The following is a 16,972-nucleotide window of genomic DNA, read 5'->3' on the forward strand; positions in this document are numbered from 1 at the left end:
GGAGTTTGATGTTGGTGCAAGGCTGCAGGAGTCATTCGGTTGCCTTCCCTCACTGGTCGCGGATGACGTCACCTTGCAAAAAGTGGAAAAGGGCTACTAGTGCAACAGGAGGTGCTACTGCTGCCACTGGGCGTGGAGCTCTCAAATTGAAACCGTCGACTTCAACAATTATGATGACAGCATCATTACTGTAATATCGTCCGAGTTCCTCTAATTGTCAACATCTGGCAGTGGTGATGCATATATTTCTGCCGGTATGTTATTCATCAATTAATTACACTTTAATTTGATTACATTTTAAAAATAATAGATAATAAATAATCTCATTCGTTAAATTTCTCAGCCGAGGCACATTTACATTAATTCATTTGCAAACAAAGAAAAGGTCACAAATTCTGTTTGTCTCCATTTACTGAAAGCATTTATTGTGAAATTTGGGCCTGATTGGTTGTACACAAAGCAATTTCTTGCTGCCGATACAAAAGATAATCGTACCTTCTGCCATCAGGTGGAAGAACATTTAACAGTTCTGCTTGTCATTTCAGTAGATGAACAAAGATGCATTGTTTGGATTAAACAATTTTTTAACCAATAAACTGAAATTGTCACTGTGCTTGGGAATCACTGAAATAGAGAATGCCATTCCTGTGGAAAGTACATAATGCTTGTAGACGTAAACATTCAGATTTGAAGTGGTGAGGCCTCTGTCATGTGAATCAAAACAGTATGGCACGGTTAGGGTGGTCAACTGGTCAACACTAGTACCTCACAATGGACCTTTCCGATGCTGATCTTAAGATCCACCTCTTTATCCATATTCCACAAGCTTACAAAATGGCGATTGAACAGAACATGTTTGAAGTCGATTCTCTATCGCGTATTCCAGAAAATATTGGGGTATGTTTTTTGCCAAATGCGTCACACTTGTCCAAGGAAGTCCTACGGAGAGGTCTGAACTATTTCACGCAAGGATATGTACACGGAATTAAGATTTTGGACGGATGGTCTTAATCCATCGTAGACGTGTCGTCAACTGTGTTTTAGGCTTTGGAAAATGAATCAACCGGGCCCCTTGTGACCTAGCAGGATGTCTTTCATCAGAATTGCATGTTCCCCAAGGACCATTTTCTTCATAATATGAACTCTTCCAAGCGCACTCTACTGGCAACCAGCATTACTTGTGGGACAATATGGCGAGACGGGCGTGTCAAGCCAGGGGTTAAGGCAATGCGGCTATCTGATTGGCTATTATTGTACGAGTGATTGACAGGTCCATCGCTAACATGCTCACAGTTGCAACGCAAGCTAGCAACCGGAGTAACAAAAGCATCAACAGTTTATGATTTTACATCTTGTCTCTACTCAGCTAAGCAACTTTCTCAAGTGAGAAGTGACTTTAAGAAGTGACATACACGATAAAACGTAATAAAATAAATACAATAGTCAAGAGAGACAGCTGGGAAAATTGTGATTTATTTCTAAAGAGGAACACGACATCGTTCACATTTCATATCGGCCGTATCGTACATTTCTAAAACAAGCACATATGAATAAGAAAGATAAAAATAAAAAAACATTTTCTGTCATCTTTAATATTATATGGAAAATTGAAATAACAACCATGATGACAAAAAAAGAGAGGTATACGGTACAGTTATGGTCATATCCCTCGTGCGGTGCGATAATACCAACGCTTTAGTCGACTTCTAATAAGGCATATGTGTGAATTTTCATCACAGCTTACTATACCTAGACATTGTTCTCCTAAAACAAAACTAAAAGCGCCGATTGTGATCCATCACGCTTTCCATGTACAGTATCTTTTTTTTTTCTTCCCAAAAAAATGACATCATATGTGCAAAACATTCTTCAAGTGCTGTCCTACCTTCATCACCCACAAAGGAGAATACAGACTGATGATTATGTGGCGCAGGAAAAGGTCCATTTACGTCGACCCCATGCTTCTTTTTTTTGTCGCGATCTTTTCATTCCATCCCGGTGCCACGAAGGCATCTCTTTGGTTTCCTCACATTCTTTTATGCTACAGAGAGGCGCGTCTATATAAAAAGGAATCACATTTAGGATGGGTGTGAATATGCACCGTCCATGCTGAGTTTTGAAACTAGCTGCCCAGCCTCGTAAACAGGAAGTACCACGCGCGGGGGAGTGAGAGGGTGGGGTGGGAGTTGGGGGGCTTCGTCACTGAGGAAGAGGACACCGCTAGAAAGTCTCCTGTGAGGAGTCGGGAAAGAAAAGGTCGGAAAATCTCGAAGTGGATGAAGGTGCTGCTCAGACCCGAGTCTCCAGACCCGGCCGGTCCCTCGGCTCGCGTCTCACGTCTCGGCCTCGTGTCCCGCCAGCGGGACGACGAACACGGTGATGTCGTCGCCCGAGCCCAGTCTGTCGTTGGGGAGCCGCCAGCCGCGCTCTTTCAGAACTCCTCGCGAGCGCATCAGCAGGTCCTGCGCCGCCAGTGTGTACCTGCGGAAAACGCACATAAAAGAAAATGAGCACGCCGCCCTCATCGCTTCAGTTTTTTTTGTTAATTTTAATGAATGGTAACACCTGAAGAATTAACTGAATAGTTGATTCCGTAATACTTTGTCCTATTTTACATGCTCAAACTTACTGTAATTTCCGGCCTATAAGCCGCGACTTTTTTTCACACCGTTTCAACCCTGTGGTTTATGCGGTGAGGTGGCTAATTTGTGCATTTTTTCTAACGGCCACAAGGGGGCACTCGTGCGGAAAAGGTAAGAGTGAGACCTGTTGTGCCGAGGAAGTAACTTTTACCGGCCGGCCCTGTTAAGCAAAGCAGAGCAAATTTATTTGTATATGCATGCATTTCATACATGAGGTAACTCAATGTCCTTTACATGATTAAAGGCATTTGAGGACAAAGAGATAAAACATTTAAAACGGGATGAAAACAATAAAAATGACAAACAAAATATATATAAAAAAAGACAATTAAAACTGCATACAATGCAAGTAATATGACCAAATTGTGGATATATTCTAAAAAGCATGAGAAAAAAAAATGGTTTTCAACCTGGATTTAAAAAAAAAAAAATTCACACTTGGGGCTGACCTCACCTCTGTTGGAAACTTATTCCATTTGTGTACAGCATAATAGCTAAATGCTGCTTCACCATGTTTGCTTTGGACTCTGCGCTCCACTATTTGACCTGAGTCAGTCGATCTCAGAGTTCTACTGGGTTTGTATTCCGTAAGCATTTCCTTCATGTATTCAGGACCCTAAATCATTTAGTGATTTATCGAACAGTAGCAGAACTTTAAAATCTATTCGAAAGCTGACTGGAAGCCAGTGAAAGGATTTAAGGATTGGCGTTATATGCTCTGACCGCTTTGTTCTGGTGATAACGCGAGCTGCAACATTCTGAATGAGCTGCAGCTGTTAGCGCTGCGCTAGCGTGTTACTCCCGTGTCTTAGTGATTTTTACCGACCCTGTTAGCACAGCGCTCGCGTCAGCGCGGCGATGCTAGCGTTAGCACAGCAGCACTAGCGTTAAACTCTTTGTGTACTGTTTTTCTTTGTAAATATCTCGTGTTTCAATGTGGGCACTTGCGGCTTTTACACAGCTGTGGCGTATGTATGTACCAAATGGTATTTCCTTGACAAATGTACTGGGTGAGGCTTGTAACCAGGTGCAATCCGTAGGCCGGGGTTTACGGTAATTGTATGCTCTACGATTTTGTTTGCTATCAAGAAAAGCATGGAAATAGGCTGACTCTTAAATGAAACTATTCGAAGCTGACTTGTCAATAAATTTGTCCAAGCAAATGCATATTTAGCTTTATCACAGGCATTGAAAAAAAGAGAGGCCTGATGTTTTTTTTTTCCGTGACTGTATTCTCTCCAAAATTAAACATTGAGTTAACCCTTTGCTGCATTGCAGATTCTTTTGTGGAAGATATCTACTTTTCTATCACAGAAATCGGTGTTTTAAAATGTTGTTTTTGCAGGTCGTGGCGTGAGGTCAAATGTAAGCTCATCTACAAGTTTGAAACTAATTCAACTAAGAAGGTCGCCTTAACAACGAGCAGAGCGCAATTACCTCATGGGGTCCGAGGGGTCGCAACACGCGAGGTAGGCCGAGACGGCGTCCGCCACGTCCTTGTCCGTGGTTACGTCCCACAGTCCGTCCGTGCCCATGACGAGGACATCGTCCGGCCCGTGTTTGGCGTCGTCGAAGTCGTACACTTGCACCTGTACGAGGAGTGTTTCAACTCTCGTCTCACTCCTGATATACTTCGATTTTGACACACAGAAATAGTAGGCTTGCGGTCACCTCGGGAACGCAAGAGAGGAACGGCTTGATGTAAATGTTGGAGCTGTACACCTTCAGGTCGTGATCCCCCAGACCGCGAGTCACCCCGATGGTCGCCATGACCCGGGCCTGCATAAACAAACACATGCACGGGTCAATAAAGTTCAGTTCAAGCTGTGAACACACATAGCAAAAATCTAGGGTAAATTCTGCCCCCGACTTTTGCTCAAAGTTAGAAAAGACCCGAATTATCAAATTTCTCTAAAATATTATCATGAGCAATTATCCCACGGTGAGGAGTGGTACGAGGAACGTTCTTACATTGAGGGAAAATCCATTCATGAGGGAATATGAACGTATTCTAAAGCAAGTGTAGAGAGGAACAAGTGTCCAAGACTCGTATTAATATATCGCAGGTCTCTAAATGTGTTTTGAGTCCGGTCTTTGCACTTTTCATATTCTGTCGAAGCTGCATCTCACCTTTTTCCCCTCTCCGTATATGAGCGGAAATTTCAGATCATCTTCAACGATTGTCTTGTAAGCCCTGCAAGACAACAGCCCCCACCCCGAAAAAAGAAACGTCAATGTAACATCACAATTATGTTGTTCAGTGACACCTGTAAAAAAAAAAAAAAAAAATCGAGAATGCCACAATTTTCACAGACACAAAAAAGGAAAAGTTAATGAGACATTGAACAAGAAAGTTCCCCCGTCTTTTCCATTCCACATTCAAAATGTTCATCTGGAAGTCTTTTTTTATTTGGTATTTTCAAAATACTTTTTACATCCGACTTTTCACAATAAAATTCCCCGACTACTGGATATTTGACATATTTTGAATCTCCTTCCAACTTCAAATCTCACATTCCACGTTTCAACAATTTAATTCATTTCAAAGTATTTCACTGCAGTGTCAGCATTCACATGCAATTTCTACAGAAGGAGCATTCCTTCATTACAGTAAATATTTGTATCAAAGCACTTCTTGGCCATAAACACTGAAAAACATTAAATACTGCGGCAACCGAGCGTGCCTTCTTGTGCCGAGCTATTCTTCCGCTATCAAGTATCTTAGTGCAAACACGAGTTGTTGTTTTTGACACTTATTGCTTCCAAAGCGAACCGACCTTGTCAGCTGTTGGTAAACGAAAATCAAACATAAATATCATTGCGCAGCGTGGAGGGTGGGGGTTTACCAGCCACTCATGGTGTGGTCTCGGTACAGCATCTTCTTGCCCAGCTCGCTGTGTTGGATCCTGCGCGGGAACTCGATGTGCGTGAACTCGTTGCCCAGGAGCTCCGGCCTCAGAAATCCCTGCGAAGGCATCAAGATGCTCACGACAAACTGTCTTGGAGGCCAAAATCCATCCATCCGTAGATCTGATGATGAGTCTGAATGGTTATCTACACGTGCCCTGTTTGGGGGCTGGCAACCAGTCCAGGGTGTACACCACTTCTCTTTGCCAAAACAACATTTGAGGACAAGCGCTACAGAAAAAACATGCTTTCCATTGTATACTACATATAAATTACACAGAAGTATCCTTTTGAAAAACTACTTTTTTCAAGTGGGTCAAAGTGACACACAACATAAAAGGAGGTTTAAAAAAAATGTAATTTCAAAAGTACATCACAACAAGACAAAGAGTACCAGATACTGCAGTCGTTGTCTCTCCGACTCTGGTGTAAACTCGTTGGTCATGGGAACAATTTCCTTATTCCGGATTATTATCGCCCTGCGAGGACAAAAAGCAAAGAGTTGAGAAATAAATACTTTATTGCGTTTTCCTCAAACAAAAGTATAGTCCAGTAGTCGACTAGTTCAGGTAACAGTATTACAGAATGCAATGAACAAATGTAACACCAGGGGGCGCGCCATACCAGAGGGGTGTAAGCGTATTGCTTAATACTGCACTGGTAACTGGTTCATTGGAAAAAATAGTCTAACCTATAATGTGATATAGAGGTAATAAAATGTACCCAACTGATCAGCATTGGTAAAAATTTAAGGAGGACGCCATGTTAAAATTGGCATCTTCTTTGCTTTAAATAAGAGGTCACCAACCCGGTGCCCGCGTGCGAATGGTAGCCCGCGAGGACCAAATAAGGTGCCCGCGAGGTATGTTCCAAAATTACCATAGGCCACACATTGTTACTATTATTTGTGATTTAAATTCTGAATCTGACCTGCTTACGTGAATTAAATTTTTAAAATCTCTGCAATGTCATTTACTACAATAAATTAAAACAAAAATATTTTATGTACGTGTAATGAAATTTGCCACCAACAAGTCACGTAGCCCTTCATACGATCGGCGCTCACGAAGTAGCCCTCAGCCTCAAAAAGGTTGCTGAGCCCTGCTCGAAATCATAATAGACTGTAATGAAGATGCTGGAGATTGAACCCGAGGCCTCATACATGCAAAGGATGCGCTCTACCACTCAGCTACATCCCCCTTAAAGTTTGAATTTTTTATTTTTTGGGTGATATACGGGAAATCGCATCTCACCTGCTATCGCCGGCGTTGGCAACATAGAGTTTGCCCATGAGATGGATGGCAGCTAAGGCACAACAGCCGCCAGAAATGGCGTACGACACTTTCTCCTTTTCGATCAGGTCATCCTGAAGTAAAGCCACACGATGAAGAGTAAAATGGCAGAGACAAAATACATTTAAAAAATAAAAAAAAAAAAAAGCTTGCCCGTACAGGATATACGTTTGTGATTTTTGGTAAATTCATGGCTTATTTTTCTAACTTTTGAGCCGCCACGACTAAAGAATTTCAGAATGTGTTACAGACACTAAATATAAATACATTTTTCGCAAAGTAAGAAAATAAAATAAAAGAACTGCTAATGGGTCAAATAGAAGCAATTTGTTCAAGTTCCCTCAGGTCTGCTCACCATCTGCTTGAATGCCGTCTCAATGACGCCCATCACGAGGCATTCCAGACTGACGACCTTCTCCGTGTGGTAGCGCACGGCCGAATCGCCGACGCCGTCGGGCTCGTCCGGCTCCTGCGCCGCCCCCTTCTTGATCTCGGCCTGGTACGGGCTGCCGTTCTTGGCCAAGCAGATGGGCGGCGGCGCCCCCCCGTGGTTCTTCAGCAAGTGGAAGATCTCGCCCAGCCGGTCCCGGATGAGGCGGTGGAGCAGCTTGGAGGCCATGATGGCGGCGCCGGAGCCGGCGTGGCCGTCGAACACGCCCCAGAAGTAGAGGGGGATCCCTGTGCCGTCCTGGAAAAAAAAGGGAAAATTCCTTCACGATTTGAAAAGGTCATCCAAATCAGGCTGCTTGAGATCGTCGGGTAAGTACACCATCATTTTCAGCTTTCTAACAGCAACGATAGTACCGATTTTGTTTTATGCGCCATTTCTCAATGTCAACGCAAGAACACACTGCCAATTTTTTAATGGACTATCTAACATGAGCTCTTTGGCAAGGCGTGATAATTGGTCCAATTGGCAAGCTGGTTGGCGAAATTTTCAATCTTCAAGCTTGCGGAGACGATTCATTTGTGTCCTGAAGAACATTATTGATTTTATAGGACATCCAATTAGCGAGACGTGGGGTTGCTCATCTTTTATGGACACATTGATACGCTTCTGATTATATGATTACAACTTTCCAAAAGGAAAACTTGTCCACAAAATGTTTCGGCACACAGCCCATACTGGCTGGTTCATTAAATTCGGTTATATTCCGTCAAAATGAACCAATGTAAAGCCTTTCAAATGTTTATTGTGTTGTCTTGATAAACGAAATCAATTATAAATATCGATGTACGGAGAAATTGGGTGATAATGCCATATAACCAATGTTTACAGAAATCTCACTTATTACATGTTCTGGTTTAAAAAAAATGAAGTATTCCTTTTTTTACGTGGAAAACGTCACCAGCTATTTGAATAAAAACTCACCTATTCACGGTTTTGTGCTGTCTGATTGAAAAGTGGTAATTGGTGTCAAGGAAGTACGGTGAAGTGATACATCTCGACAGAGAGAAAAGTTTTGTATTCTGGCCAGGGCTGTTAATGGGTCTTCCCTTTTGTACTATACAAGGGCACTTTTGGAGTCATTTTCCAAAGCCAAAACATCAACCAATCATAAAAATTTTCAATTTCTTGCATCACTTTTTGAGAGATTTTTGGGAAACAAATTGACCTGGGAACATTATTGCTGTTTCGGGGAAAAAAAACCAAAAAAACATGAGGATCAGCTGATTAAGCATTGGCCTCACTGTTCTGAGGACCCGAGTTTCGATCCCGGCCCCGCCTGTGTGGAGTTTGCATGCTCTCCCCGTGCCTGCGTGGGTTTTCTCCGGGCGCTCCGTTTTATTCCCACGTCCCAAAATCTCCGAATTGCCCTCAAGTGTGATCGTGAGTGCAAATGGTTGTTTGTTTCCATGTGCCCAGGGTACCATGCCTCCTGCCCATTGACAGCTGGGATAGGCTCCAGCACTCCCCACGAACCCCTTGAGGATAAGCGGCAAAAGAAAATGTATGGATGGATATTGCACTGAGGAGCCAAGACTGTGGCACCCGTTTCTGGCATTTAGCAAAAGTCTCGAGCGACAGCATGACTGTGGATTTTTGGCTCCACTGTAGCATCAGTGACTTTGCCACGAGGACGACACTGTGCACACTATAATCGTTAAGCGAGCGCCGCTTCCCATCATTTTTATCTCCCGTCCGCTCTGTCAGGCTCCCGAATGGATGCCGTCGCTGCAGTTTTTTTCCCTTGGCTCACCCCGTTGTCCTCCAGCAGAGTGGAGTTGCGCTGCTTTCCGCTGGGCTTCCTCACAAACAGTTTCTCGCAGGAGGCCTGGTCCTCGTTCAACATGCTCTTGCCGGCGTTGATCACCCTGTTGCGAGAAAGTAACAAGTTAGCCGCATAAAACACACACAAAAAATGTTTTTCTTCTGCCCAGCGAGGTGGAAAAAGTGGGACAGAATGGAGATACGTCCCACAGGGAGCTCGCGAAAGGGATTAATTATGAGCCCGTTCCTGCGGAGGAGAATGCAGTTAAAGTGGAGCGCTGCTTGTTGCTCTTGCAGCGTTGTTTGTACCTCCAGTGCATTTGTGCAACAATGCAGAATGCGATTACTGTGCAGAGTGGTTTTATGGCACAGAAAGCAGTCAATGACAGCGAGGAAATGTCCCCCTCGCTCACAGAGGACATCGACCCATTTTGCTTTTCATTTAGTTGCATTTAACAGAAGCTAGACTCTGTTGCAGTCTATAGACTATACAGCAGTCACTCACATTTGAGAGATGGACAAGTGTGGTCAGTCATGCCCGCAGATATAAAGTTACGGGTGTGTGTTCGGTTTGTAATTATGAGTTTACCCCTTTAAGAGCAGAGGGGGGCGGTGTCAGGTAAACTAGAAAGTAGAATGAGACGGCGTGCTTCCGTGTTGGAAAAAAAAAAAAAAGACAACAGGATGTGGTTTGCTGCGCTGGATCGGTTTTCATGTGCGCAATGAGGGAACATTGGTGAAGAACACATAAAATAAGCGACGTCTTTCAAAAGCTATATATTTCTACTCATAAATTTTACACGCGTGATTTTTTGTGGTCCACTATGCAGATTTGCGGGTGCGATCAAATGAGAGTGACTGCTGTACAGTGACAAAGTATTCACCACCTCGAAACAATTACACGTTTTGTGACCTTACAACCACAAACTTGAATTTACTTTGTTAAAATTGTACGTGATAGACCCACACATGTAGCACAAACCTTGAAAACTACATACAAATATATTCGACAGGATACATGCGCTTGCAAAAAAACAAAAAACACACTCAGTAGTAACCGCTAGAAAGTTGAGAAAATTGCTGGTTTTCTGGTCTTGGGGAGCAGTCTGGTTTTCATGTGATTCCCAACCAGTGTGCCATGAGTGTTTTTCAGGAGTGACTTGAGAAATGATCGAATATTACTTTAATTGCTCAAAAAACAATCTACAAGAATAATGTCTTTGTTCATCTATTTATCCCAGTGAAGCATTTTGACAGACAGACCAAATTAATGGTCTTTTATTAGATTGCAGGAAGTACATGCAGTAATTAATATGTCCACTTTTTGTGACGTTGCTTGTTAGTGTGCCGTGATATTTTTAAGATTCACTAAGTTGAACCCCCTGGAAAGGATAATAAAAAAACAAGTTTCAGCAAACATCGCAATACTGAGTGGAGATACTGAACAGGAAGTCAGCCATTTAGGTTTGCAGCAGCCTCTTTGGGTTAATCCTACAAAGGGATTTGGCCCATACGAGCCCCAGTCAGAAGCAGGCATCCTATAGACAGATGGGCGATGAGAAACTGAGAAGCTTTTGTGGAGAGGCCATCTAATGTGAGTGGAATATGGAATCAAACTTTCACGAGCACGTCAAGGATTTGCCATGAAAATGTCCATACAAGGCCCCGATTTCTGCGGCTTGCAGCTTTGATTGTATAATTTTTCTTAAAACCACAATTCCAATGAAGGTTGAGTGTGTAAAACGAATCCATCCATTTTCTTACCCGCTTATCCTCACAAGGGTTGCGGGGAGTGCTGGAGCCTATCCCAGCTGTCAATGGGCAGGAGGCCAATTGCAGGGCACATTAAGACAAACAGCCGCACTCACAATCACACCTTGGAGCAATTTAGTGTCCAATTCATGTTTTTGGGATGTGGGAGGAAACGGGAGTGCCCGGAGAAAACCCACACAGGCACGGGGAAAATATGCAAACTCCACACAGGTGGGGATAGGATTGAACCCGGGACCTCAGTACAGTGAGGACAACGCTTTCCAGCCGAGCCACCGTGCCGCCAAATTTCATCATATTGCAATTATTTTCTGGAATTCATGGAGTTTGTGTCTGCCGGGCCAAAGAGGAAAAAAAATATCCAGATCGTTGAGCATCCGTGATGGTATGGGGGTGTATTAGTGGCCATGGCTTGAGCAATTTGCACATCTGGGAAAGCATTAATGCCAAAAAGTGAATACGAGTTTTGAGAAACATATGCTGCCATCCAAGCAACATCTTTTCCAGGAACGTCTTTGCTTATTTCAGCAAGAAATACCAAGATACATTTTGCAGATGTTACAACAGTCTGGGTTTGTCATAAAAAAAAGTGGGAGTGCAGTAGTTCAGACCTGTCTCCCATTGAAAATGTGTACAAACTCGCTATAAAGCGCAAAATAGGATGACGGAGACCGCAGACTGTTGAACAACTGAAGTTGTTACATCAAGCAAGAATGGGAAAGAATTCCTTCTAGAAAGCTTCATCAATTGGTATCCTAGGTTACCAAACACTTATTAAGTTTTGCTAAAAGGAAGGGTGATGTAATACAGTGATAATATATATAATGTATTTTTTGGAACGTGTTGGAGGCAACAAATTTAATATAATCTGCCACCACCTGTTAGAACGTAATGTGATGTCCCCACAAGTGGTCAAGGACAGACAAATCTGCCAGTGCACTTTCAATCAATTTATTGGACAAATTATAATGGACTAAACACCGAATAAGCAAATATGCCACTTGCTGCACCTCACATGTACATTTTCTGATTTCAGAATGAAATCCAAGTTTTTATCCAACTCCACAAATATTTGATGTCATCTTTTTTTTGAAAAGTGACATTTTCGAGTCGTTCTTGTATTGAATTTCATCTGTTGTCTTGAAATCTTGTCGTTGTTAATTTTACACTGCATTTGCACTTCAAGCCCGGTGCCTAATTCTGCTCATTCATGTATTGGCTTCACGCATGGAGAGGATTAGGAATACTCGCTCATGTGAACCTAACCCAACGAGACAAGCCGGAGAGGAATGGCACCCCAAAAATGTACCAAAAAAAAAAAAAAAAAAAAAAACGAAATCCAAACACAACCTCTGACCGCTCGCTTTCCAAATAGTTTAGCTGATTACGATCGTCACAGAAAGGCCTGATATGGGAAAGGCCTAAATGGACAAATCCAACAAATCTGGATTACCCCCCACCCCCAACAACAAAAAAAGAAAATACATTTTTTTCTTTCTAATCATTTGAAAGCCAAAGACTGGCACCGGAGGGATGGTGCACATTAGGACTAATGGCGAGGGGAGACTTAAAGGTTTCATGACAGTCATTTGAATTTTGCCATCAAGGCCAGAGCCGGCTGTGCTCGTTGGCACACAACCGTTGGCACTTTCACTCCCACTTGTTTGAGCTTTATTCTGACCCGGCCTTGTGTTTGCTTAAATTAAAAATAAATATAGTAAATAACAGAATAACTTGGCTAAATTAACTTCAAAATATGTTCATACAAAACCTCTGCCTCCAAGAGCCGCTTGGGGGGGAGAATCGATTCTAAAAATGATTCGATTGTGACATTCCTGTCGCTTTACTGAATTGCACACGGTGGAGGTATTTGGAACAATTTATGCATACATTACACGTCCAATTGCAACGAAAACAAAAGATGAGTTTTAAAAGAAAATAAAAATGAAGAAAATGGCGAAAGGAGCAACAAAGATGGACGAGAGTCTACGTCTCCCTGACTGTCCAGAAATTCTGTCTTAGAATCTTGGCTTATGTTGTGGCTTGGAATGACACTTTTTTTTTTTGTTGTTCACAACATCTTCTGCTTGGCTTAAAAATTATCATCAAGATGCATTGAATCAGCAACCGACGGAACATTTAACCAACAAACAATCAATAAATCTATGATGACGCTTCTGATTTTAAAATACATTTCCTGAAGTGCAAATCAATGTTCACAGAAAGGAGATTAGACGCTTTCGAACGCCGCAATCATGTGCAAGTCATGCTTGTCACATGAGCCCGGTGAGCTTTTCATTTTTTGATCTTTTTCAAAAAAAAAAAAAAAAAAAAAAAAAGGCTTGGCTGAGGTCACATACGAAGTGTCGATGTTGCAATATGCATTGTGTCAACTTCCTGTTCTTTGCCATTCAGTAGAAACAGTTTCCATGCTAGTGCAGGATAAAAGTTGCCAGTAAACTTTCCACAGTTATCGTCATGTGCTACAGTACTATTCATAGCACACTGGTCACAATTTTACTTCTGTCGTGACGAGACTTCCCGGTTCACGTCTATTTGTGCTCTTTGGTAATGCCCTAAAATGCCGCGATATGATACAACGGCCTGGCTGTAAGGAAAGCAGAAATTGGTGTTCATTTACAATTGTTGAAAGGATTATGGAAGTAAATATGTGCCACCAGGATTTTAATTAAAAATGCCACAGAAAATTTCATGTTGTAAAATTCACATTGTTATTTCAAAGTGATCACATTTCCAACAGATGTGTTTCATCTTAAATTTTCAATGTTAACACATTCACCATATAAAAAAATTCAACCTTTAAAATTCAAACGCAATATTTTCCGTCTCCTGAGATTCAACTGGCTGCAATCACTGATATAAAAAAAAAAAAAACAAACAAAAGACTGGATAGCGCATGCACATCCATCGGTATGTCGATTGGTTGAAGCCAGTTGGCCGCCATCTTGGTACTCCCAAAATGTGTGGAGGACAAAGTTTACAGGTTGGATTATGGCAGGGTTTTTCCTCAAAAGTTTGGCATGTAGAAATAAAACTGGTCTTGTGAGCTTGACATTTTTTCATTTCTGGTAACATGAAGGATTTTTAATTTGTCTTGGTAAGCCAAAAAAAAAAAAGGCTAAGTGCAAAGGAAAGACATACAACACCGTGACTACCACGAAACCTTGCAAATTCCTTGGGCCCGATTTCTGTGACATGTTAATTTTTCCCAGAATACGCTGTGAAGCACTACTATCATAACATAGCAAAAAACTAAGCATTTTTTGTCATGAAAACATTCTATTTTAAGTCATTCAGTTAGGTATATTTTGGGAAAAAAGGACTCGCAATGGGAAAATACATACTAAACGCATTTTTCATTTGTCGTCTCTGCCACGTCCTATTTCAGACAGAAAATGTAAACTTGTTTGCTCGAATTTGAAAATCAAATTCGATTTGCAGAGTTCTGTATTACGAAATTCATCAAATATTTCACAGAAAATATGTCTTCTTGCTTATCCACTGATGAAGTTTGGGAAAATTTTTACATCGCTTTTTCGCGAAAAACCATCGCCCTGTAAAGGCAGTGAACAGTGAACAACGACAACCGTATACAAACTTTGTTCAAGTGAATTTAACTAACGAGGAAATAAAAAAAAACCTATAAAAAAACAAACTTTAAAAGTGTCAAAAGCAAATATTTCTAACTTGCCTGTGGCACGTTTTCTCTGCTGATTATCGCTGCACAGGTCGGCTTGGTTGTTTTGGGAGTATCAAGATGGCGGATGGCGAGTTCAGTTTTGGTGGCCAATGAGCCATCCAGTCTTTTTTTTTTTTTTTTTTTAGAACAGTGGCTACAATTCGCTGTCTGAAATTCCCTCTCTAACACCCACGTGCCACGTGACTAAGAAAGTGAAACTGAATTGGCTGGGTGTTGGGATCTGACTTGGAAGTAACCTGGCCTTCTTAACCCATGGGCAATTTAGGGTCTCCAATGAATGCATGTTTTTGGGAGGTGGGAGGAAACCGGAGTGCCCGGAGGTAAACCCACACAGGCACGGGGAGAACATGCAAACTCCACACAGGCGGGGGTGGGATCGAACCCGGGTCCTCAGAACAGTGGGGCCAACGTTCTTACCAGTTTCTCCACGGTGCCGCTCCGATGACGGCACAAATTGTCAAAAACTATTTTGCTCTTGTATTGGCTTTTCCTAATTCTTCCCAAGGTACCGCATGCTGTATCCAGTGGATGAAAATGATCCAAAGCCAATTTGAACACCATACATATTAACTCTATTGCTCTAATGCTAAGTAATTACCAGGCGATTAGCTTATGGCCGATGAGTCTGCTGTCTATTAATTATTACACCCAAATTGATTCAAATTATTATTTCTATTTTTCCCCAATGTGTTTCTTGCACGTTTGCACAATTGAAAAGCACAAAACACGACTCTTGTATATGACCACGGAGCAATTAACAAAAGCATTTTGGTGTTAAGCGCACAAAGCGGCTGTGTTGACGTCAAACGTGTCAGCGCACCAGTTAGCATTGATTCAAACCAGCTCAATGCTAAAGCTCCAAATCGCACGGAGGACAACTGAACTGTCACAATATTTCAACTCAGCAAACTCTTTTCGTCCCCACAGTCGCAGTTCCTCGAGTTTCGGCATGACTTGTCGTGCTTTTTGTTTCTCCCACAAGTCCTCATACTGTACGACCTTGTACCCAGTACAACGGAAACACGGGGAGTGGAATGCGTGGAAATGTTATTGCAGAGGGTAACATTTTTGATTCACTTTTAGAAATTTGGACTGGTCTAAACGGGTCTTCGTCTGTAAACCATCGGGGGCCCGAAACAGTGCCGTCCCCTGGGCTGTCATTGATGTCCACATCAATCGAAGAGCTATTTTTTTTTAGAACAGGCTTGCGGGCTACTCATGTGGGCCCTTGAAAGCAACTTGGTGTCCGCAGGCACCATGTTGGAGACCACTGGGTTCTGGCTTAGAACCATAAGGTAGAACCTGCTGCAAGGAGCAAAAGCTGAGTGAGGGGGAGAACCAATAAACTAGAACCTCAGGGTGGAACCAATGCATCAGAACCACAGAATAGATCCAACAGAAGCTGGTAGAAGGAAATCGCACAGCGGAACCTGAATAGGTATTAAGTAACATGTAGACCACGGTAGGGGAGGGTAGAATCTTTGCAGCAAAAGATTATTTGACAACCTGCACAGCAGTGCAGCTGCAGCCTTTTGATTTTAGTGCCTGCTGCAGATGCGCATTGCTCCGTGGGCCGGTACAAAAACAACAACAAAACAAACCCCCCCCAAAAAAAATCAATCTCAAGAAGCGAGCCTCCAATGGACGCCACTCGGGCACTCACTCGGCGTATCCGGTGTTCCAGGGGAGCCTACCGCCTCGCTTCAGCGTCAGCACCGGCCGCGAGGCGTGCTCGGTGGAATACTGGAGCAGCTCCGGGCTGAGCTCCAGGAAGTCCGGGCGGCCGTAGGGGAAGCGCGGCGGCAGGCCGTCCCCTCCCCCGGACTGCGCGCCGCCACCTCCGCCGCCGTCGTGATGGTTGTGATGGTGATGGTGGCCGTGGCCGTGGGGCATCATCCCACCCACCAGCGTGGACATGGCGCTCTTCACTTTGCTGATCATCGTCGGCATGGACTCGCGCTGCGCAAGACAACCCCCGACTCCCCCCCCCCCCCCACAAAAAAAACCTAATCAAATAATAAAATAAAATAAAAACGAAAGGAATCCCAGTTTAAAGGATTCGCACTGGAGAGGCCGTCGGAAGACGCAACCAACCACCAGAAGCATTTCAGGAAGCCAGCTTGCTTTTTTTTTTTTTTTTTTTGGGCGCTTCCTCCCAGCACCCATGTGACGACGAGGCGGTGTTTGTCTCATTCAAAGCAAAATCAGTAATCCTGCAGCACAAGCATTCTGATGTTTTTGACTGCAGCGCGCATATTCAGCACCCTCCACATACAAATACATAAACGTTGATAAATACTGCAACACATGTACGTTAATAAATATTGCTTGTATTCAGAGGATCCGACGTAAGCAACAGTCACTTGCCAGAACGAAATGTACACCATCTCAGTTTATAACACGCATATAAAATAAAAATAATGATCAG

General features: G+C 42.9%; 1 protein-coding gene across 1 annotated transcript; it reads right to left on the reverse strand.

The window, feature by feature from the left end:
* Positions 1-1,214: 1,214 nt before the first annotated feature.
* Positions 1,215-16,652, reverse strand: ppm1j (protein phosphatase, Mg2+/Mn2+ dependent, 1J). Its single transcript, XM_061833521.1, has 10 exons — positions 16,208-16,652; positions 9,043-9,157; positions 7,197-7,529; positions 6,803-6,915; positions 5,944-6,028; positions 5,489-5,607; positions 4,773-4,836; positions 4,314-4,421; positions 4,080-4,231; positions 1,215-2,481 (listed from the first exon to the last, which is right to left on the reverse strand). The coding sequence occupies exons 1-10, from the start codon at positions 16,492-16,494 to the stop codon at positions 2,334-2,336; spliced, it is 1,524 nt and encodes a 507-aa protein (XP_061689505.1). The 5' UTR covers positions 16,495-16,652; the 3' UTR covers positions 1,215-2,333.
* Positions 16,653-16,972: the final 320 nt, after the last annotated feature.

The sequence above is a fragment of the Syngnathoides biaculeatus genome, chromosome 10 (assembly GCF_019802595.1).
Source record: "Syngnathoides biaculeatus isolate LvHL_M chromosome 10, ASM1980259v1, whole genome shotgun sequence".
NCBI classification, from domain to species: domain Eukaryota; kingdom Metazoa; phylum Chordata; class Actinopteri; order Syngnathiformes; family Syngnathidae; genus Syngnathoides; species Syngnathoides biaculeatus.